Here is a 24,290-nt window from a genome sequence, read left to right as displayed (position 1 = left end):
CATTTCATGTCAACTCCTTTAATAGCTTTGTTTTTCTACGCTTGATCACACTGTCAGAATTGTTCTTGGGAAAGGTTCTCTCCAAAAATTCTTTGCCCGAGTCAATTGATCTTTTAAGTAGTCAATTTCGTGGTGCCAATTACACAAATCATTTCTATTGAACACAACTGCCTGAAAAATTCGCTGTTCTATGAAACAAACACTTTAATTTCTTACTCTCATTATGTAACCTCCATCTCAAAATTGATAGTCTTGTTGAATTAGAATTCTAGCGCTGTTCTTATTAAATAACCTCAGAAAGTAAGTCAATGGCCGAAATTTATGACATCGTTATTAAAAGACGTAAATTATAGAATCCACGTTTTTAATCGGTTTCTTCGACTAAATTACATTTTCTCCAAAATCATGAGGAAATAGACAAATCCGGTAACCAGATTTTAATTCGGCATGTCAAAATCCACAGGAATAATGTATCACAAGTTAAGGAAAAGTTCAACCACAAGTTTTAATATAGTGTTACAGTTTTAATATAAACTCATAACAAAGATTTCTTCAACAAATATTATGTTCGTCTGTCCCTCGTGCAGCAACATTTCAGCTTTAATCGGTGAGAAAAGATTTATCGCCCTCTCATCATTTTATCAAAAGTTATACGATTTTGTCATAAAAATGTTTAAATGTTTCCGGTGTGTGCTGCGGCGCGACGCGTCGCGCATAGTGATTTATTTAGCCAAACATTACCCGGAGTAAATGAACTCGTTACTCGTGAGAATTTAAAGCATGTTGCCTAGCGCCCAATAAGAACTGTTTCATCGAGCTCCTTAATAAAATGTACTTTATCTTCGTTTGTTCGTTCGCATTATCGTTAAACGAATTTGCGAGTTGACGATACGCCACCGTGGTTCCACCAACAGATTTGTTACTGATTCACGCGTGCGAAGCGAAGGCTGCCTTGTGGCTCGTGGCTCGTGGCAGGGACACGGGTATCTTCCATCTTCGTTCTCTCCAGTGAACCGGTAATCACTCGGACGACCTTCTTCAGTTATTCGTCGTTGCCCGCCGTTGCGTTGGGTAGTTTTACTAGTTTTATACAGACCCATGATACACTGGGAACCACGGGCTTTCCCCAGGCCATTCGGGGCCCCTCAAACGCTTGCTTCGCACCTTCGTCGAGTCCGCTGGTGTCTCGCGTCTTCGTTGGCCCACGGAAGCCTGCTCAACAATAGCTCGCGGAACAGATATAGCTGCTTCTCCTCTTCGCCTGCTCGGCGAGTCAGTCCCCACCATTTCCACTCCGACTTTTCCTTTGGCACGAGGCCCACGACCGTTGCACCGGCAGTTTACTCACCATTACTACGGATGCACATGTGCATGCCGAAGGAAAAGTCGGTGTGGACATGGTGGGGACTGACTTGCCGATCAGGCGAAGAGGAGAAGCAGCCATATCTATTCCGCGGGCCATCGTTGAGCAGGCCTGGCCGGGGCCTCTCAATAAGTGCCGTTACCGTGGGACAGGCCTGCTCAACAGTGGCTCGCAGACAAATGTGGCTCTCAATCCCCACCATGCCCACTTTCTTTCGGCATGTACATGTACATGAATACGTAGCAGTGATGAGTAAACTGGTTTTTAGTCTAAACTTATTTATATTTCTTCTAAACTTACTAAACTTGTTTTTATTCAGGCATAATTCTTTTTTTTTTTTTTTGTTTTCGATCAGCAGATAAGAAACTTTTTTAAAATGTACTCTATAAGAAAATATATAACTTGTGTCATTTTTAGTGCTTTCACTTAAAAATATGTTGGTGACTTACAATATCCGTGAATGTCTACGCAAAATTCTAATGCTAAAACTTGAATAGTTGGTCTGACGCAAAATTTCGAAAGATTGGTAAAAAAAATTTGCGTTCAAAATCAGAATACCTGCTGTTTATTAATCGACTGCATTAGGAACATTGGTAAACTCTTTATCTCATGCTGGAAACACGTGAATTCAACACAGATTCGTTCACGGAAAGATACTCCGCTGATAATTATGTTGCAGCTATTGAACAGGAATTGTTAACATTATAATGCAATACCTGGGATTATGTGTACATACTAGCGGGGATTTGTTCGTGTCTTGTAAGTGGAAATAATCATTCGAGACATCTGTGTCACAAGCTCCCCTACCCCCCGCCACTACTTCTCCAGACGAAAACATTTGCATTGTTGATCGCGGCTGTTAATGATGTTGCACTTCTCGTAAATTTGTGTGTCTTAATGTTTCGGGATACAACAGTTTACAACCTGTCACGGAAGTACAGTCGGTGTGAAAAGTCAGATCGCAATTGTAAAAAAGTTATTCTTCTTTAAAGGGCGTACAAATACTTTTTACACTGACTGTATGTCTGTCCAACAAGACGAGGCAGCGAAATGGCAGCGTGCATCCTTCGCTAGCTATCGAAGAAGGGTAACATGAACTCTGCACAACACGAGCGGCTATGTTTACGTTTACTGCCTGGTCTCGTTGGACAAGGTATATGTATGTATACAGTCTTTCCTCGATATATGTCCCAAATATATAGCCGATAAAAGTCCTGTGAGGGGCCTCAAGGCTGGAGCGGAGCTTTCTTTATAATGTTTATACTCCTCAGCGACTGAGACCACTCGAGGTTCGCTGTCCTTTTCTATGTGTGGCTTTGTATCAAAAAATAGTATCTTCTAGACGATAATTGTCCCTGCCAGACTCGTGTTTTGGACCTGCATCGTGTAGACATGTATGTTTGAACTCTAGAACTTCGCTATGCTTTTCTAGGTTCGACGTGGATCAAAGAGTAGTATTTCCTGGCCGATATATGTCCCTGGGTAGGCCCGTCTTGTGGACATATATCGAGAAAGCACTGTACTGATTGTAAGACGATTATACCAAACTAACCGAACTCTGTCCGAGCCCTTGATTCGGCACTGCACTGATGAGTATACTTACTTTATCTAGTAAACCAGAGGTTCCCAAAATTTTACCTAGGTGGGCCAAATAGTAAATTCCAAAATATTTGGCGGGCCAAAAAAGGTAAAAAGTTAGACAGAAGAGAAAGATTTATACTAATTTTATAACATAATCGTTCTTTATTTATGACAATAATTACTTTTTATTGCAAACTGTTTATCGACACATTTCAAAAATATAATTCGCGGTCCGCATTTTGGGAACCCCTGTAGTAGACGATAGTACGAAAGAATTTTGTTTCCTCTCTTGTTTAAGGAGTCAGCGAATTAGTCACTAATTGATAGTGCACTTAAAACTAATTTACAAAAAAGTGGGATATTATTAGATAGAAAGAATGATTCTTGTAAACGATAACGGACTAAAATCCAGTAACAACGCAGACCTGTAACGCCAAGAATGGTGAATACAATGAGTAATTAGTATCAGAGTTATCCGCAGATTGTTCCGCGTAGAATCGACGGCCTTGAACAGCAACGCCGATAATTATCAGACTGACCGAAGGTATTAAAAAACATTACCGTCTTCCGTGAATATTACTAATGTATACTTTCGTAACGCGTTTATGAAATCATGCATAAACTTTTTGCCACTGAATAATGACCGGCGCATGCGCTTTTAATAATCACGTTCAATTTTTCGAACGATCCGACTGAAATCAAAAATATTTGGGAAAAAAGCAAGAATTCTTACGGTTGCCTTTGCAGCATATAGATCTACTTAAGGGGAACGAAGTTAATTGCGACATAATAGGACTCCATTTCTCTATGTAAATGACAGGAAACGCAAGCTCATAACGATAATAATCGACGTTCACTACTAATTGCTTTTTGCCGTTTTTCCATAGATATTCGTCTGACCTCACCGTATGCAAATTAGGAATAGAAAAGCAGACCAACGAAAGTTACTTGCATTGGACAAGTTATTACACTTTCTAAATTTCCTCATTCCATTAGTTTATTAACAATTAGTCTATTAACGTACACAAATTCTAGGAATCTAAATGTACAAGATGTTAAGAAATTATGTCTAAAACACGTTACAGCGTGATTCTACACCTTAGGAACGGTGAAGATCTGTTAAAAAAGTTTGGTGCAAAATTGACCTTGACCGACTTTTTTCAAGGTCAAGTTTTGTTATGATTGCATCGTGTTCTACTCATCGAGAGGAACATACTTCTAGGACGTACCATCTGTAAAAAAATGAACCGTTCTCTTGAAAATTGACGGTAAAGTTGAAATAACAAATAAACTTACTTGATTCAGAATTTCATAGTTGTCAGAATTTATCTCGATCAAAATATTCCCGCAAATCATTTAAATGCAGCGCAGTTTGCACTGAAACTAACAGCTTCAATTCGAATGGTTAACTACTGTTCAATGTTGTGCTATTATTATTTAATCTTTCTGTTTTCTTTAACCGCGTAGGCGTTACTATACATACGTATGCATATCACATTCGTTGCGATTGATTAGATACGCGTCTCTTGCGAAATAGAACGTATCTACCCGGTATTAAAAAAAAAAAAAGACGCAAAAAGAATCGAGATGATTTGTCAGTTTTATTGCGGCGGCTTATTTCGAAAATCAGGGACAATTTAAATTTATGAGAGCTGCTTGAGAGATATTTCCAGTGATGAAGTTATCCCCTCTATCGGTCGGGCCTTCACTTCCGGTTCGAAGCGGTACGGCGCGACACAGCGGATCACTTCTGTGTTTCTGTCATACTTTCCGCGTTGCTTTAATCTTAATCAATGCGCGCCCAATACTCGTAAATAACGAAGAATCGATTAATATCTTCGATCTTGTAATCATTGCGAAACTTCCCCGTCGAAAGTGACATACAATATCTTTTGCAGATTATCTTGTTATTCAATCACTTCATGTGCAATAGTACAGTGTTTACTCGATATATGTCCAAAACGCGGGTCCAGCCAGGGACATATATCGGTCAGGAGATACTATTCTTTGATTCACGCCGAACGTGGAAAAGGGCAGCGAACCTTGAGTGGCCTCGGTCGCCGAGGAGTGAAAATATTGTAAACAAAGCTCCACTCGAACTTCGCGGCCCCTCGCGGGGTATACCCCGCGGTGGTGGGGATAGTCCTGGGACTTTTATCGGCCAAATATTTGTGACATATATAAAATAAACACATATAATGCGTATAGTTCTAGACTAAACTATGGACACACACGTGCGATGACTACTTAGGTAGGACAGAGCTTGATCCAGTTTCTTTTGTTACAGTGTCTCAACCTGTTGAATAAGACTATTTTCCAAGCGAGGAATTCGTTGTATTTCGTTCCAAACATGTAGCCAACGGAACGTGCGTAAAAGCAATCGTTTTTCTGCGTTTACTACCTTTTTATCTACGCGTTGAACCGTTCTAAACCAGAATGCGTGAAAGATGCGGACAGACGCGCGTTCGCCTGATGATTCTCTTCTCTTCAAGGGTATCAAGTTTCTGTGGAACATATCGTTATTGTCGGAATTTCCGAGTCTCCTTATCCGAAGTCTCTAACGGATACCATACCTGTTAGTGCGATCGATCGATAGGGTTGTTTTGTCCATAGCATTCGAAAGCAATTATACAGGGTGTCCCAGCTAACTTGATTACCCCGAATAACTATTAAACGATACATTCTATGAAAATTGTAAAACGTGGAATTTAATTTAAACGGCTTCTATTAACTGAAGATACAGAAAGTGTATCATTTCATTAAAAAAATGAAGGTGACCTTGAAATCTCCGAAACCCCTCCACCCACAAAAAAGCAAGTGCCGTATGAGATGAGCCCCTCCGAGCCATTTAAATTTTAGGTTTTGCAATTTTCATGAAATGTGTCGTTTAATAGCTATTCACTGTAATAAAGTTAGCTGGGATACAATGTATGTATCAATGATAATCGATGCGGCAAACTCGGCCAATCTGGTTTCGTGAAAGTGTCGAGATCACCTGTTGATTCGTGTCCCACACGAGCTTTCGCCTAATATTCGAAGCACGACGCTCTTAGCACCGTGCAACGATCCTACAAGTGTGTTAGACAATTATTATACTCAAGTGAAGTTGGTGATACTCTACTGAGGTCGGCGTGGAGGTAGCACTGCGACAAGTTCGCTGGAAAAATTTAGAGAATGTTTGATTATGTCGACAAAGTAGAAATCGGAATGTTGACGGTGGAAGTAAGTCGTAGGCTGTTATATACCAATTCGAGACACTCGATGATTAACGATTACGATTGAAATATTTAGTCATCGTTCAGGAATAATAGCTGCAGCAAGTCACTGTCTTGAAACGGCTCGCGTAAAATAACCGGGATATAATTGCTCACCTAATCTTCATTCATTCAGTTCCCGGATTACTGGGGACTGGAATTTGTAATTGCACCAAATTAAGTGAACATCCTTCAAAAGCTAAACACTTTTTAACATTGAACTAAACGACTCGAGCTTTTTAAGTTGTTAGAAAGATTAGTTTATTAGATAATGTATAAAAAGACAATTAATTAAAAATTACCGAAATTGCGAAGAGAGTATGTTCCTTACTTATGTCCACAAAAGGCATATTTTGAATTTTCATTATAGGCACAGACAAAAAAGTTAAAAATCGTGACCTTTACTTTTTTCTTAACAATTTCAACCAATAGTATTTTTAATTAATTTGTTTTATACGTTATCTAGTAAACTAATCCTTCTAATGTCTTACGAAAAATTCAAGTCGTTTGGTTCAATTTTAGAAAAGTTATTAGCTGTTAAAGGGTGTCCACTTAATTTTGACCTTTGAGTCTGGATTTTGAAATTGTTCATTACGGTCGTCTATACCATTAAATGATTTCCATAGGAGATACATTTTCTGTGCTAATTAAGAGTTTAAATAATCTAAACACCTATTATTTTTAATGGCTCCACTCATTGCCGGTAATTCCTTCAGTTGCATCGAAACAACTACACATAATTGAATGCAGCAATAGCCTTTTCAATCTACACATAATAGTAAAAATGAAGACTCTATTAACCAAATGGGTGACTGTTATTTATAACCAAAGAACTAGAATTACTCACACGTTTTTATGGTCATTTTCTCTAATTTTACGCTCACACATAGAGTAGATTATTATTAATATACTAATAGTCCTCCAATTATTATATTAGTGAGGACTTATGTAATTTCTTCACAGTTGTTAGGACGAGGAAAAATATACTGGGAGAGATGGGTAGTCAGTAGATTCAGAAGAACTTTACTCGAAGAAAACTATTGTCTGTACAATGATCGCATGTGACACTCTTCACCTTGCGCTCGACAATGCCGCTTCTTTTCCCAAAAACGACAGTTGCCTTTTTTGACCGTTGGCCACTGTGCCGCTCGTAATTGCCAGCCAGCCGTTTGTTCGTCGTATGCATATATATCGTTTTCAGAAACGAAATGCGTGACGTAACCGGGACGAAGCGTGGGGGAATAGCGCGGTAGAGGGGGAAATTAGAGTGGGGGAACAAGTCTTGATCTGGCGACGCAAGCGTTCGAGGGGCCCTAACCGTGCCCAGCACTGCAGTAGGGAATAAGGTACATAAATAATAGGCCGCGAGGAGAGCCGTCAGTTGTTGAGAATAACAACATGGAGCGAAGAGTCAGAAAGTAGAGGAAAATAAAGTTCTTAGGAATTATAAATACCACTTCTGACGTCGCCAATTCTAAATCCCACATGTATACGTTGTCTTTTTCAAGGACTTGTAGCGGGCACCTAAATCTCTAGGAAAGGTGTGTGTGTGTGCTCTAATAGTTGTACAAAGTATTTATGTCTATTCAGCATACACACGCTATTTAAGCAGAAATATCTGGAATGAAATTGACAGAAAATTCTGGTGTAACCTTACCAATAAGATAAGACTTTCAGCTTTTGTTACGTGACGTTAGCATAGATAAACTAAAGTGGCATCAGATAACAGCAAATGTTTAAGACAAGTACATAGAATTACGACATGATAACTAATAATTTGGATTATTAGTTACTATATTATATAACTAATAATTTGCGACCTCTTAAAGACGTCTTTCTTACGTCTATTTTACGTCTGAAAGTCTTACGCCTGAAAAAGACGTCTTTAGGCTTTGTGGAATGGGGGCTTTGAACAGCGTTATTCCATATCGTTATTACACGTCGTTATTGAGAGAGAGAGAGAGAGAGAGAGAGAGAGAGAGAGAGAGAGACCAGTGTGAGGTTATGGTTATGATGTGATGCACGCCGCACGTCGGCCACGTGTGAAACTCAGAGCATTAGTTTATTGTTGTAAATGTCTTTCGTTAAACATATGTACAGTGTTTTCTCGATATATGTCCGAAACACGGGTCTAGCCGAAGACATATATCGGCCAGGAGATATTATTCTTTGATCCACGCCGAACGTAGAAAAGGACAACGAACCTCTAGAGGCCTTGGACACCCAGGAATACAACATTAATACGGGTCGGGTATATCGGTGTGAGACCAGGAGACCACTATCATCAGAATGATACTAAACAATCTGAGTAATAACTAAAATACAAATGTAAATATGAATTTCCATTTTCATGAATCACTTTATGTAATAAGTCTTGAAACACATTGCGTAGGTATTCATTCTGAACGACTTTTTCACAGGAATATATGTTAAACACTTTATAAATTGCCACGACTGTGAGACGTCTACTTTAAGATACGCTATTATCATAGTCTATCTAACCTAGATCTAACTCGGATCTAACTGAAATTTTCGTGCTACCGTGAATTATATTTTCTTCGATTTTGGCAGTTTTACAATCGCTTCTGATTTGTACAAAGCTTTTCTCCAGTCGCGAAACGTGTAAGGTGATTAAGGGGAACACGGCAAATGAAGAAAAACGCCGAACAATCGTAACTCAAGAGTCTCGTTTGAGTCATCATCGCGATAAGACGTGTTTGTCGGCTCGTGCTCGCGGCTATAATAATATTCTATCAAGTAGGTTTAAAACGCAAGTAAGAAGAGTTGCAAATCTTCCTGTGATTTTTTACTATCCGGATTTCAGTTTTCCTAGATCCGGAGCCAGGTGATCAAAGGAGACCTTAAACGAGTGTGTCTGATAACAGATATAGACTGATTAGTTAACCAAGTCTAAACTGCCACTGATAAGTGATCTCGGATAAAATTTTTCGATGAAAGTTTTGTCAAATACCACAATTCAAAGATACAAAACGATAAACCAATTTCATTTGAGATATAAAATGAATAAGCTTAAGGGCCCGGTCTTCGTAGATTCCCGATAAGGTAGAGTGACCAGGTTACCGACAAAAATAGGCGAAAAATGGTTTCACGTGTCCAAAGTTTTCATCCTTATATGAGAATATTTTTCGCTGGGAAAGGGCTCATTCGAAAGATGAAGGTTCAATCTAGCGCGTGCTGGTCATGAGCTGACGAGATTATGCAGATATTTGGTAACATAAGCGTTAGAAGTAGGCCAAAAATTGACGATGCGCGTGCCGTGGAATCCAAGCATTTTTATGCCATTGGATGAGTTTTCTGGATGAAATGGAGAGTAGCGCGCGCTAGAAAATATCTCCAGCTACAAATTGGGCTATATTTTGTCATCAGTCTCTGCGAAATACAGCCAAAACCTTGAAGCACGTTTCTGGCGTCAGAATTCATAATATCGATAATACAGAGCAAAAAATGTGTCAAGTTTAGTCACAGACTACCGGATCAAGACCAAGACGGATGTCAAGTTTGTGTCTGAAGGCTGTGAATGGAACTTATACAGCAGCTACCGACCTGCTGACACTGAAAAAGTCACGTGACTATCCCGAAAGAAGAGTCTCAGAGTCGAGGAACGGTTGACTGAGATTGAGACGCGTGCAACTCCTAGAGGAGAAGAAGTGGGGGTACCAGCTGACCGAGAGCCAGATTCGTGTAGTCTTGGAGAAGAAGAAGAAGTTCGACAACTCTAAATTTTAGAGCACCGAATATAAACTGACACGCGACCCATGAAGGCTTCGCATTCGGCCCGCAACCTCGATGATTTCTTTTCGAGAAACCATTATTTACCACCTTATGCGGAACTGTGTACATACGTCTGTTTACATAAACTTACACAGGTCCAGCAACGAAAGGGACTATCTATTTTCAGTTTATCTTCCAGAATAATATTAGATACGGAACGTGCTTGATATACATATGTATGTACATCTAATTGACCGGCTCGATGACACGTTTGAGTTTGAGACCCCCGCCTTAGAGTTTAGAATTCTTAAGGGGGCCGGCAGGCATTTGGCCTTGACTGTCACGCTATGTTATCCTGTGCCTTTTTTCTAGACATTTTACGTCTTAAATAAGTAAGTAATCAATTAAAAATGCATACCACCGTGTTTGTACATGTCTTCGCTATGTCTGTATAGAGCCCTTTTTTCGATACGAACACTAAATCTCGCGAAATTAAGAGAATCTCTCAGCGGCAGCCATCTTGTGACGTCATACTTGCTTCAGAATTCGAATTTTCTGCCGAATATTGTTAATTACTCCCCGATGAGGTAGAAATTCGAAATTTGGGCTCTATACAGACATAAATTGGACTTTTAGGAAACACAAGTGACCACTTTTAAACTGCTCATTGCAATATTGAAGCGATAGTTTGAAAAGGTTTTGACCCATGCATAAGTATATGGATTTCAAACCCTGCCGGCCCCCTTAAAGATTTTAGATTTCTTACAGGAAATCGCGACTGTTATGGAAATGGATGATTAATATTGGATTTGAAATAATTCCACAGGGTGTCCCAAAAGTGTCGTACTTCCTTGAAAGGGGGAATTCCTGAGGTCATTCGAAGTAACTTTTCCGTTTACGAAAATGTTCTCCGCGGCTTTGCGGTATTTCAATACTATTATCGTGCTGTTCAAAAGGTTTTCTATTATTGCATATGGCCGCAAATGGCCGGCAAATAGTGAGTGGCGTTACGTGGGACACCCTGTAGATTTGTATGGTTTTAGAATACGTAGAGTATACGTGTCATCTGCCCAAATATTTTCGTGGTACATGCAACTGTATACATATAGGCATCCAGGTCTTTTCAAATCGATCATCATGCCGCGTGCCAACGGGCAGACACGAGTGCATTTATCTCGGGCCTGGACTCGGACCCGTACTGGGATTCGGACTCGGATTAGCCGCGGTAAAAAAAGCGGCGATAGAAAAACGGGGAAAAAGCGACGCGTACGACGCGCGTCATGAGAAAACCCGCGAGATCGGCGGTGATGGGAGGTGGGACAAGGACAAGGACAGGGACAGGGACAGGTGCTGCGGTCAGGTTATCGCAGTGTGGAGAGATTCCCCCCGAGTAGTTCACCAGTGACGTCACGCGGACGATCCACGGGCCCCAAACGCCTCGTCCAATGACGACGCGCGACGCGACGCGATGCCCGCTGGTGGGGTTCGACTTTCGTCTGCTCTCCGCACGCGCTATAAAGCCCCACTAATTGCCCACGCCGCGAGCAGTCCGTGCGTGCCCCTTTTTAAACGACGATGTAGTGCTCCGACCGAAAACTCCGGGGATCTCGCGCGTACACATCCGGGGCCCAAGATCACTGTCGCGATCTCGAACGAGAGAGCACGTGCCGTTTCGTTCGACGTTCATAAAGCCGCGACGCGACTCGTGCACAGAGAATTTCTTCTTGTCCAATCGGTGAATACCGACGGATCGGGATACATAACTCTCGAAGTATAGCCGCACAGGAAGGAATTAGATTCCATTCTTCCGTGGCCGGTTCTCGGCTTTTATCGTCGATCCTTCGATCGATCGGAGTGAAGAGAAGTAGTTGCCAGTTCCTCGGTGGATTTTATCTTCGTTCTCGCGGACCGAACCGGACTCTGTGAAACATCGTGACGTGAAACAGCCTGCTGAAAAGGTAAATCGTGAACGTGCTTTCGTTCACTTTGAATTCAATCTCACGATCATGATCCGCCTCGCGATAGATGCGGAATTATTCTGCTGCAGGCCAATTATCAGTCTGAGAGAATTTACGACAAGAGTGAATAGGTGAAATATAAAACGGCGAGAGGATTAAAAGAATTTAAGAATACGGGTACATTATTTGAAAATAGTTGAAACACTCGCATCGAAATTTGGCATCGAGATTCGATTATTAATTGCGGAAAGAATGTTTTGTAAAATCGTCTATTTATGTTCGAATGCATTCTTTGTTCTTACACCATACGCAAATGAACGTAGCAGAGTAAATAATCGGCTTAAGTTTTCCTTTGTTGTTTTGTTAAAATTATTATAACAAATTGATGGCACAGAATTACAGTTGTTTTGGCTCTGCGAACAGAAACTTAGTTTCTACAAAAATGATATTGACAGTCGCAAAAAATTCATTTAGCACATTCATGTTTCTTGAATCTTGTAGATTATAATACAATTTGGTTCACTCGATATTACACATTATTATCTGGTATAGCCGACATGACAGTGAAAGTGTTCAATAAATGTGCAAAAAAAATTGAGGAACATCATAGAATATAAAAATCAATGAAATCAAATACTATTTTCTCTTAAATAAACTACTAGGTTGAATAAAACTGTCTTAATCCAAAAAAGAAAAAAACATTTCGAGTTTTCAAATTTGAATCACTAGATTACGGAACTGTCGTACAGTTCTCGATTTTTATGAGTAATTTTATGAAAAGTTTTAGAGTAAGAGTAAAATAAAAGCGATTGATAAAAAATATTAATTTTTGTTAATATAATGCACATGTCCTCTTGGAGTTTATAAATTTTCACTTGCCACAAATACACACGTATCCGTAATGCTGTACCCCCCCCCCCTGTGAGAGTAATTAAAGGTTAACTATTAGGAAGTCTATTAGGTATTAAGAAAGGTATTCTATTAGGGAAAATAAAAACGTTAATATGTCTAGAAAAAGAACCGATAAAAAGACGTTTAACACTATATCTAGAGAACCCGTTATGGATTCCAATCTTTTTGGCGGTTGTTAAAGTTTTAAACTAATGTTTGTTGAAATTTTAAACAAAGGAAGACACGAAGTATAAGTAAGTTGAGGTGATAAATAAAATAAGCATTCGTAAGGCTTCCTATTTCGATAGCGAACAATCTTTTTCGAAACTTGGACTTGTACCGCCTCGTGGTACTATTTTCTACGCCATTATATTATATGTATGCTTCATACAAATGTAACCGCTTATTTAGAAAAATTTGCAGTGTTATCGCTACACTTACTCGATGCGACTATTTAAAAAAAAAAGGTCAGGATCTTTATTTTCCATTAACAAATTACAGAAGCTCGTTTCGAAATTTACGCATTTGGTAACACGAGGCAACGTTGATAAACACAAATAGTACAATGTTTTATGACTTCCTAAGCGTGTACCTGTTCGCCCGTGTTATCTCTTTTCTCGACACGTTGCCTGCCAATCCTGCAACCTCGAAAATTCCATAAAATAAAAATAATTCATCGAATGAAAAGCAAATTGAATGATTAAGATGTAGGTTAAGTTAGCTCTTATGTTTTTCAAAAATTTTTTGCGACACCGCCCCCCTCGGCGATCGAAGATCCTTAATTTACTGATTATGACTTTCCGAATAAATAGCAAATAATAAGCAATTAAACGACAATTAATAAGTAACAATTTAAATTGTACTTGCAGATAAGAAATAAATTTATCATTTAAATAATTTATTTAGATAAACAATAAATAACTATTTTTGGCTGTTATTTAAACTTCCAAATAACAAATAATTTTTCATTTAAATAGTCATTCAAATGAAAATTTACTTAAATAATGTCCGACTCTGATAGTAGCCAATATCGCTCACTAATGACGGTCACTTTCCCTAATGGTGACCACGGGGGAGAAGAGAGAGAGAGAGAGAGTAACTCTGGGAAATCGTATGTAAAATCATGGATTTGTGCTGCGACCGTGTTATTAATTATTGTTTCTTCGGGATAGAGCCGTTCAAGGTGCTCAGTTCTGTGTAACCAGTTGCTGAAGGCATACTAGTTCACGAAACGCGTACACGTAGGGTGTAAATACCGTAAACACATACACGCGACAGCTTCTCAGCTGGAACGGAAGTAAATAATCCAATCGATACATGACATTGCTCGTTTGTTTCCATTCCACGGTATTTCAATCCTTTTTTTGTCGCCGTTAATTGGATACCGAACAAAGAATCAATATTCTCAGCATCTTCGGTTGATTGATCGACAATTTGAACTGAAGTAATTGTCGATCAATGGTAATGAGCATACTCCGGATGTAGTGAAAGTAATATATTGATACTCTTAAAGTCTTTGAAACTTTACACCGTTCTAAATTGCACCTATTCGTTTCTGTCGTAAATTCCAAAATGTTAAAAATAGAACTTTTTTCGTCATCTTGTTCTATGAAAAATTGTCTTTTTATTTTATTCGTTCTTCTGTTTCGCGTATAAAAACGGGCGTGTTAAAGAGATTTCTCTTTTGAAGTAGCCAAACGGTTTGCAAAGGACAAAGCTGATCGGAAAAAGCACTTGATTAGCGTCGAATTAGAAACTCAATTATCGGTAGAGACCAGCTGCTTTTTGTCCCCTGTTCAAATGATCGGTAAATCGACTTTCATATTATACGTACTTATGTATATGCATACATATGTATACGTAGATATAGTAATGGCCTCGCCGTGAATCCTGTTGATATCTTCTTCTCCGACGAATTGTAAATGATATATCGATTTCATACGTCCGTGTTTCTTGTACTACAACTGCAACGTCTGCTAATCGTGGGAAAAAGCAATTGGCTAATTGGCAATCTAAAATGTAGTAATCCGTGCTATAATTTATAAGACTTGTTTTTTATCATCGCACACAGAATCGTGATCGGAGTCGATGCGAATGCAAAATGAATGACTGACTCTCGATCTCACTGTGTTTCTTAAAAATCAGATATCTTTTTTTTTGTTTTTTTTTTTTTTAAGAAAGATATAGCGGCGCGGTTTAGATAAGTATCTCCGCGAGTTACCTTTCGCAATCGAATTTACTTTGGCATTGATCGCTCACAAACTGCCTGAGAAACATTCTATGCGCTTAATTATCATTTCCGGTAGATCGATACTTGTCTTTCAATGACAAATTTATTTCTCTCATTGGATTTATAACGGTGCTACTCCCCTTCACCTTTTCATTTCCATGTCATTTGAACTTCTCATTTCTGTGAATTGAAAATCAGTCTCTCGGTACAGGCTGTCCCAAAAATGTTGTGCTTCCTTGAAAGGAGCGATTCTCAAGGTTATTTAAAGTAACTTTTTGCTTTGAGAAAATTTTCTCCGCGGTTTTGTTAAAGAGTTATCACCGAAAAATCACTAAATATTGGATTAAATAATTACCTACATTTAACTAAAATGATCTAATAGCTCGCGCACTGTAGTTCATACTAAACGCATTCTAAATAGTTTACCAATATTGCCAGGGGAAGGCGCATTCGTTGCAGACATACGTACAGCGGTGTATACTTGATAACCACATATTTACACTAGTCAGCAATCAGCAGAGTTACTTTGTCTCTTTCATATTTAAGGTGAATGATTGTCAATGAAGCTATTCGAGTTGTTAAGTATCCGAAAGGCCACAGCCAAACCTAACACAGACCTAACCAAGATTCTTTTCAAATAGGTATAGAAATCTAACTCTCCGGGGTCATTGAACTCCAAGAAAAATTATAATACTTAACCTAATTAAAGTTTGTACAGTCATTTTGAACGAATTTTGGTTAGGTCTGGTTTAGGTTTGGGGAGGGGTGGAGCCTCTCCCCTGCCTTGAAGGGGAAATATAGTCATTTGAAAAAGCTAGAGTTTGCTGTAGTCATCCCATAGTTTTCCGAGAATATCTCGCAAACCATAATCGTCCGATGGTAACATGGGATGACCTTGATAACATATTTCAAGGTCATTGAAATCGGCGAAGAATCCCCCATTGTAAATAATTACCATGTCGGTTTCTAGGAACATTCACATCCGCATAAAATAATAATTGCTGTGATTAGTCAGAATAATTAGTAGGACTTCAGTGGCCGTTTTGATTCCACCAGACAAGTAGCGATGCATTACTTTCGATCAGGGACTTAATACCGGTATAATCTGGATATCGGTGTTACGCCTATGACTGTGATACCGATGTAATCTTGATACCGATAACCGATGCAACCGAAAACCGATATAAAATACCGGTATTTTTCGTAATGTCGTTCCTACGATGCGACGCCTATGTAACAGCTGTAACAGTGTGCGTGAGCTGGGTACTTCAACTCGGCGCGACCCGTGCACGTGTGTGTGTACATCTTTAGGTTTTCGCTACCGATTTCAAGAACCAACCTTCATTTGTTTACGTTCCACTTCCAGTTTATCGGAAATTGCAGCGTGACCGCGAAAAAGAATAAAATGTATCAATATCGGTGCCTTGATGTCGCAAAACCGTAATCTGTAACCGAAAAATACCGGTATAATACCGGTTCGTAGTAAATATACCGGTCTTTTCATAGACTGGTATTACGTCATACCGGTATTTTGGCATTTCGATTTCCATAAAGGTTATGATGGTTTACCGGTACATACCGGTAAAGTCGCAACCTGCAACCGAAAAATACCGGTATAATACCGGTTCGTCGTTAATAGATAGGTCTTTTCATATACCGGTATTTCGTATACCGGTAGAGTCCCTGCGCCTAATTGGCAGTCTTCTTTTCCCAGAAGTTGACTTCGCTTACTCTTTGATCGTCTGCGAAGGAAACTCTTATTGTTTCAAAGACATTACCATGTAATTAATCTTGTTCCTTTCCCTCGCAACCGTTACCGATGCTAGACGCAGATAAACTTATAATTAGACAACACGTCAAAATGTATAATAGTATCTAGTCATTTTAATCATATGGAAATATGATCGACGATTTTTTCTATTCTGCGATCGCCATGAGCCTAAACCGGCGTCGCGTGTAATTTCAGCGAAGTAATCGAGGATCGTTCATTTCCAGAGATCGAGATAATGACAGTCATGGTGGAGTCCATGAAAGTCGAGGAGGGCGAACGTCCGAAGATCACAGCCTTCGACGACATCCTTCCATACGTCGGCGAGGCCAGCCGCTACCAATGGTTCCTCTTCATTCTGCTACTGCCCTTCACCTTCGTGTACGCGTTCCTCTACTTCACGCAGTTCTTCATCACGTTGCTGCCCGCCGAGCATTGGTGCACCGTGCCAGAACTCGACGCATGGAATCTCACGGATCATGAAAAGTAAGCGAACAATCTTGCCCGCCCCGTGCAGCTATCGCCCCCGCGGGCATAGAATTTGTTTCCGCGGGCATAAGCGACACGGCGGGCAACAAACCACGCCTCCTTTCGATGGTTCAGCCTATGGCAACATTTTTCTCACTGACGTCACATTGCACTCAGATGTGCCCTCGAGCATCGGCGGGCGCCCTTGCCCGCCGCGTCGCTCTGCGCGAAAAACGCCCTAGATAACCTTCGTTTAACCCTTCATACAAAAAAAAAAACGCAGTATGGTTTGGCTCAATTGGTAGTAACCAAAAAATAGGAATGTGACCCCGCGTGATCCGAGTATTCTATATATACACATTTTTCAGAGTTTATAAATCCGTTACTTCTTACTCTCGTCGGTCCAGAACTGCATAATCACTCGTAGAGTCACGTGTCACGTTCGTAAGAGTCAGTTACAGTGAGACCGGGTTAAAGTTTCCTTGCGAATCATTCCGCCAGTCCGGTAATAGTATGGATGTAACATCCGGTAATAATGAAGCCTAGCGTAATGCGTCGTTACATTCAATACTTTTCATTATCTCAAAAGAAACAATGTTTGTTCGTCAAACGGGAATTGGAATAGAGCGAGAATTATTATCAAGCTTGACAACGCGACGTTGTTCAAATGCAATGGTACTTGTCGCACGTGCTTCACACTTGTTGCACACGCTTGTACTCGCACGAGTGCAGTCTCTTCTCGATGTGTGTCCACAACACGGGTCTACCCAGAGACATATATCGTCCAGGAGATACTGTTCTTTGTGATATTTAGACTGCGGATCTTTATGCAAAATAAAAATTTTCCACGTGAATTCCAACTGGCTGGAGTAAAATAGAAATTTATTGTCTTTCTTAATACGTTTAATAGGTTGAAAATAACGTAACAGTATTTAAAAATTTTTCTAGTCTAGCAGTCTAGTGATATTAGATGGATTAGTTTACTAGATAATATGTAAATGTAATATGTAACCTCTGACCAACAGCAACTTTAAAAAATCCTTTTACATATTATCTAGTAAAACTAATCCTTCTGATACCTCGAAAAAGCTCAAGTCGTTTAGACCAATTTTAAAAAAAGTTAATCGTTTTGAAAGAGTGTTTCTTAATTTGTGTCAGTAAGTGTACCAGTTTTCGAAATTGAACAAAATTTTCCGGTACAATTCCAACATGCACTTCCTGATTGTAATCTCACGCGGTGGCAATAAAGTTTATGTTTAAAGTGCAAACAATGATAAGCGAAAAACTGTTGCTCACACGAACTAAAATTAATCCTTGGGTGTATTTGCTGATGGATTTTTTCTATAAATAGCTAAGATCTGAGAACAAACTTTTCCATTGTTACAGCGATGCATAATACAATTGTACGATAGTATGTCGCGACGGAGCTTATGTCTTCGCGTATATCTCCCGGGTCTAAGTAATATCATAACATTTGCATGCTTTGAACGTTGATATTAGACGGCTGATGTTTGTACGTTTGAGTAAACGTACATCTGTCGAGCGCAGTAAAAGTAATACGACATAAAAGGCGCACCCTGTCCGGATCTACGAGTTTTGTTGAACATAGTTTCGATAGTAAAATTCTATTCAGTAATCTTCATCTATAACTTTGTTGATCGGTAATTTATTTATCATTTGGAGAGAATTATCCGCGGGAAACATTTTCGCAAAGCAAAAAGTTACTTAAACTTAGCTCAGTAATCACCTCTTTAACCCACTTGCATCATTAGCGTATATATACGCTCAATTTATTTTTTCTTATAATCCTGAAATATGAAGTTCTTTTACTTGTAGTCATTTTTGTACTTAAATATAATAAAAAAAAAGTTTGGTGATAAAGAGCTTCTTTTCATATTTCCTTATGGTGCAAATCGGTTAAAGGGACTACAACATTTTTGGGACGCCCTATAGATACGGAAAACGAGCCCCGTGTACCGTCCGGGATCATGCGAGTTTCGGGCGGACTACAATGGACCAAAATCGAGACCAATGGATTTTTAGTGTAAATCGCTCGTTCTGAAAGAAACAAAAAGAAGCAGGCAAAGAGAATCGACTCGAAACCAACAAACTGAATGCACCAATGAATCACGTCATCAATTCGCACATGAAACGCGTGAGGCCGTTGAGACACAAAATCAGGAAAACTGCATGTTGTGTCTTGTGTTTCCCCACTGACTCACGATCTGCAGAAAAGCGCGGGAACAGTAAATACATACTTCGGTCAACGTGACGGCGACGGGACGCGACGCGACGCGACGCGACGCGCGACGGCACGTTGGAAACCTGTTTGGTCGCCGACCTCCTCCCCAACAGATTCGAAACTTCTGCGAACCGACCTACCAGGAAATTCTTTACTATTCTCGGCAGCGTATCCTCCGGCGTCTATAACGAAAACAAATCAAATCGAATGAGACGCCAATGAACGAATCCTCCGGTAACTCGATCCTCCAAACGACACCCATGAAGCTTTGCAAAATTGAACTATCAATAAATCGAAATGACTAATCATTAATAGTAACTAATTATTATTATTATTATTTTACTTACTAGTATTATCACTAATCATTATTATTACTTTAAAATTCAGAAATACACTTCGCGACAATACTATGAGACACTATATATACGTACCTACATAAAACCATACAAAGATTAGGTTTGCTCTTATTTACACTTGACAAGAATTTTGTTAACAACTCCTGAACGAAGCCCGCGGAGAACATTATCGCAAAGGAAAAAGTTATTTCGAATGACCTCGGGTGTCACCCTTTTCGAGCAAGTACAACATTTTTGGGACACCCTGTACATTATTTTAGTATTCGAAACTTATTAAAATTATTGAGAGGAGAAATAGATTTTTATTCAATCTCTGTTTCATGCAATTGATGCGGAAAAGTCCTCGTAAAGATTCGCAACGCGATAATTATCAACAAATATTCGTCATTTTTCTAACAACTTGCGCACACCGCAGTGATTAGAACGTCTTGGCTTTGAATTAGCAAATTTGTCGATTCATTTTTAGTCATCGTAAACCGATTTACAACGTGTATGTCTCTTAAATGACGCAGCGACCTAAACACACAGTAATCAGATGGAGCTGTATCAGACCAGTAAGCTACTAGTCATTGTTTCTTCTACCACAAATAGCGTAAATCGCTGGGTGGCTCTAGTCATGGTTTTTCCAAGATGAACGCAAATAGCATGCAATTCCGAATATGCAATTCTCTGGGTGTCATTGTGTACTTTTGTTATACGCTTACTACTGATTTACACTCTTAATTTATACTGTGAGCGTAAGTGTTGTAAATCAAATATTTAAACAATATTTGTAAAGACTCCGTAGATTCCCGATAAGGTAGAGTGACCAGGTTACCGACAAATATAGGCGAAAAATGGTTTCACGTGCCTCAACTTTTCGACCTTGTATGGGAATATTTTTCGCTGGGAAAGGGCTCATTCGAAAGAGGAAGGTTCGATCTAGCGCGCGCTGGTCATGAGCTGACGAGATTATGCAGATAATTGGTAATATAAGCGTTAGAAATAGGCCAAAAATTGACGATGTGCGTGCCGTGGAATCCAAGCATTTTTATGCCATTGGATTGAGTTTTCCGGACGAAATCGAAAGTAGTTTTCTGGCGTCAGAATTCATGATACCGATAATACAGAGCAAAAAATGTGACAAGTTTAGTCACAGACTCAAGACCCGTCGGATCAAGACCAAGACGGATCTTAAGTTAGTGGCTGAAGGCTGTGAACGGAAATTATACAGCAGTTACCGACCTGCTGACTCTGCAAAAGTCACGTGACCACCCTTGGCTCTTAAGCCAACTTTTACTAACAAAACTAAGGCCGTGCGGCTGTAACATGTATAGGGAAAAGTTGTTCAAGGTGACAACGACATATTCCAAGGTCATCGAGGTCGATGCGGAATCGCTAATCTGCATAATCACGAGTTGCACTTCTTTTTTCAAAAGAAGATCTTTGCTGTGTAAAATGTTATCTCTAATTTCGTTTCAATATACTCAAGAAATAAAGTACAGGGAGCAGTAAAAAATCGATTTTTCTTTTAGGATCTCGTTGTCGATACCTCCGGCATCGGTGGAAGAATTAAAGACGGAGGGTGCTACAATGTTCTCGCGATGCACGATGTACGACGTGAACTATCAGGACATCCTGCAAAACGGCGTCCGGAAGGCAGATCCATCTTGGCCCACTAAACCGTGTCAGAATGGATGGTCTTTCAATCACACGATGATACCGTACAAGTCTATTGCCGTCGAGGTGAGTCCATGCAATGTATTCTTCACTGAGCTGCGAGCATGATTTCCCTAGACTATTGCTATTCTTCAAAATTGCTTTCACAAATTAAAAATATTTACAAGTAGTGAATGTAGTCGGATAGCTTCGGGATCCCGAAGACACAGACAGTCGGATCAGTGTCACCAAGAGTTGCCAGATCAAGACTTCTTCCCCCACTCTAATTTCCCCTTCTACCGTGCTATTCCCCACACTTCGGCCGCGGCCGAGTCACGTGACGGGTTTCGTGTCTGTCATGCGTACACCGGTACCGGCAGAGAGAGGGTAACTTTTTGGGACACCCCGTAGACACCGAAAACGAGCCCCTGCTTATTATCCGGAGCGGGGCCGGCACATATATGTAACTAGACCCTAACACGACTCATCTTGTTTTGTTTCAGTTGGAATGGGTCTGCGAACACGCTTTCCTGGGCTCCGCTGCTCAATCAGCCTTCTTCGTGGGCAGCATTATCGGCGGCCTGATATTCGGTTACATAGCCGATCATCATGGCAGAATTCCAGCGTTGGTCGCTTGCAACACGGTTGGATTTGTTGCGTCTGTGGCCACGGCGTTCTGCAACAGCTTCTGGAGTTTCTGTTTAGCAAGATTAGTCGTCGGCACATCGTTTGACAACTGCTTCAATGTTCTTTTCATTATCGGTAAGCCGTTTCAGCGTTTCGTTTCGTTTCGTGTCGTTGGAAAACGCTAGGAAAATGTATGGTAAAGAGAAAAAAGAAAAGGTAGTAATATAACTGGGGAAAGTGGGTGACAAGAAAGAGGACCAATCGGAGAAAAGAGAAAGAGGAGAAGACTGTCAGCCAGCGAGTATAGGCAGATAGAAAGTGATAGTTACAGAAAGATAACAGATATCTTGAAGGTAGTTACTGACTAAATACTAAACCGTAACGAGGAATTATAATTTTACTGGCATCTACCTATGAAAAAATAAACGCGACAAACGGTTTCGTTACTTATAGTCATAGGATATCTTACCTTTTGCAATAAAAACAGCGTTTCGTAAATGTGTCGTTTCAGTGATCGAGTACGTCGGTCCAAAATACCGAACGCTTGTCGCGAACATGTCCTTCGGGCTCTATTTCGCGGCAGCTTCGAGCCTTCTGCCATGGATCGCCTACTGGATCTCCGATTGGCGGATTTTGAGTATGGTCACCGCCTGTCCCATGGTGGTTGCGTTCGTAGGGCCATGGATTGTTCCAGAAAGTGCACGGTAAGTTGGACGGAAGCCAACAATCTAACTTAACAATAACTTTAAATACAGTATCTTCTCGATATATGTCCAGAACACGGGTCTACCCAGGGACATATATCGGCTAGAAAATACTATTCTTTGATACACTGCCGAACGTAGAAAAGAACAGCGAAGCTCGAGTGGCCTCGGTCGCCGAGGAATATAAACGTACATATCTACACAATGCATGTTCAAAACATGCATGACCAGGGACAATTATCGGCGACCGAGACCTCTCGAGCTTCGGGGCCCCTCGCGGGGTATACCCCACGGTAGTTGGAGTAGTTCTCGGACAATTATCGGCCAGATATTTGGGGCAATTATCGAGTAAACACTATATTACGAAACATACATAATAACTTCAAAAACTGGTAAACTCACTTTGAAAATAGTTAACATGTCTTCTTAGAAAAAGATATTAGAAAAATTGGGAGGTCCTCACCGATTTCAATGACCTTGGAATATGTTCCGAATATTCCGTGGAATATTTAGAGATGTTATGTTCTATGTTCCAGTTGGTACATCACCAGCGGTCATATCGACAAAGCGATCGCAATGCTGAAGAGGTTTGCGAAGGTGAACGGTAGAGAAGTGAAGCAAGAGATTTTCGACGAGTTTGAGAAGAGCTGCAGGTCCATGATCGAAAAGGACAAATCGCACAACCAGTACACCGTTCTGCATCTCTTCAAAAAACCGAGACTCGCTCGTATCACCATCATGCTAATCATTTATTGGTGAGTCGGTTCAATCTTGCCATCCGCCGAATATTATCCAGAGAAAATTCCCAAGTTATTTTATCCATTTGTTAACAAGCTGGACTCTGATCTATGTTAATTCAAGTAGTCCACATCCAATTTCCTCCATATTATTCAAATATTTTTATAAGAAGATAAAAAAGCTCGGGAACATAGTGTCCTGCAAATGGGAATGTTGACGTTGATAACTATAGGTGTCGAGCGTAGTATGTATGTCGCGATCGCTCACACACGCCTCGCGCATCCGCGTGAACGACAGCAAGAAGTTGGAAGTTGGCGATTGATCGACCGCGTGACTTATTCGTTCCCTCTTTTCGAACGTCTCGATGTTTCTACGTTTCCAGGCTTCTGATGGTGTGGGTGTTCGATGGCCATGTGTGGAACATGAAACTTCTGGACCCGGACGTATTCATGTCCTTTTCTTTGGCCTCCCTCACCGAACTTCCTGCCGCTGTTCTGCTCGCCCTCTTTCTAGACAGATGGGGCCGACGATGGATGGGTTTCGCGTCGATGATTCTCTGCGGAATTTTCTCCTTTATTGCTCTAGCCACACCCCCTGGTAAGTTCTCTTTTCTATCCTCTACCGATGATTCCGCTAACGGTTAGCTACTCAACATGCCTATTAGCGGGCAAGGGTGCCCACCGATGGGCAAAGCTATGGGCAAGTGATTTAGCGGAGTGGGGGTAGGCCGTAGGACGCGC

At 40.3% G+C, this 24,290-nt stretch overlaps 1 protein-coding gene across 3 annotated transcripts in view; it reads left to right on the top strand.

Annotated features, from left to right (window-relative positions):
• The window catches only part of LOC143362719 (carcinine transporter), a 42,509-nt gene that overhangs the window by 14,265 nt on the left and 3,954 nt on the right, over window positions 1-24,290 (top strand). For 2 of the 3 annotated variants that reach the window (XM_076803107.1, XM_076803108.1), the window contains exons 2-7: window positions 17,005-17,263; window positions 21,358-21,568; window positions 21,985-22,243; window positions 22,620-22,812; window positions 23,349-23,567; window positions 23,933-24,147. In XM_076803107.1, the coding sequence (XP_076659222.1) occupies window positions 17,016-17,263; window positions 21,358-21,568; window positions 21,985-22,243; window positions 22,620-22,812; window positions 23,349-23,567; window positions 23,933-24,147 (1,345 nt within the window). In that variant the 5' untranslated portion in view covers window positions 17,005-17,015. Of the gene's footprint in view, window positions 1-11,465; window positions 11,889-17,004; window positions 17,264-21,357; window positions 21,569-21,984; window positions 22,244-22,619; window positions 22,813-23,348; window positions 23,568-23,932; window positions 24,148-24,290 lie in introns of those variants that run through there. The other variant, XM_076803106.1, reaches the window with a different exon arrangement.

The sequence above is a fragment of the Halictus rubicundus genome, chromosome 18 (genome assembly GCF_050948215.1).
Source record: "Halictus rubicundus isolate RS-2024b chromosome 18, iyHalRubi1_principal, whole genome shotgun sequence".
Lineage (NCBI taxonomy): Eukaryota > Metazoa > Arthropoda > Insecta > Hymenoptera > Halictidae > Halictus > Halictus rubicundus.
The sequence above is the reverse complement of the archived record's forward strand: the minus strand, read 5'-3'. Positions and strand labels throughout refer to the sequence as shown.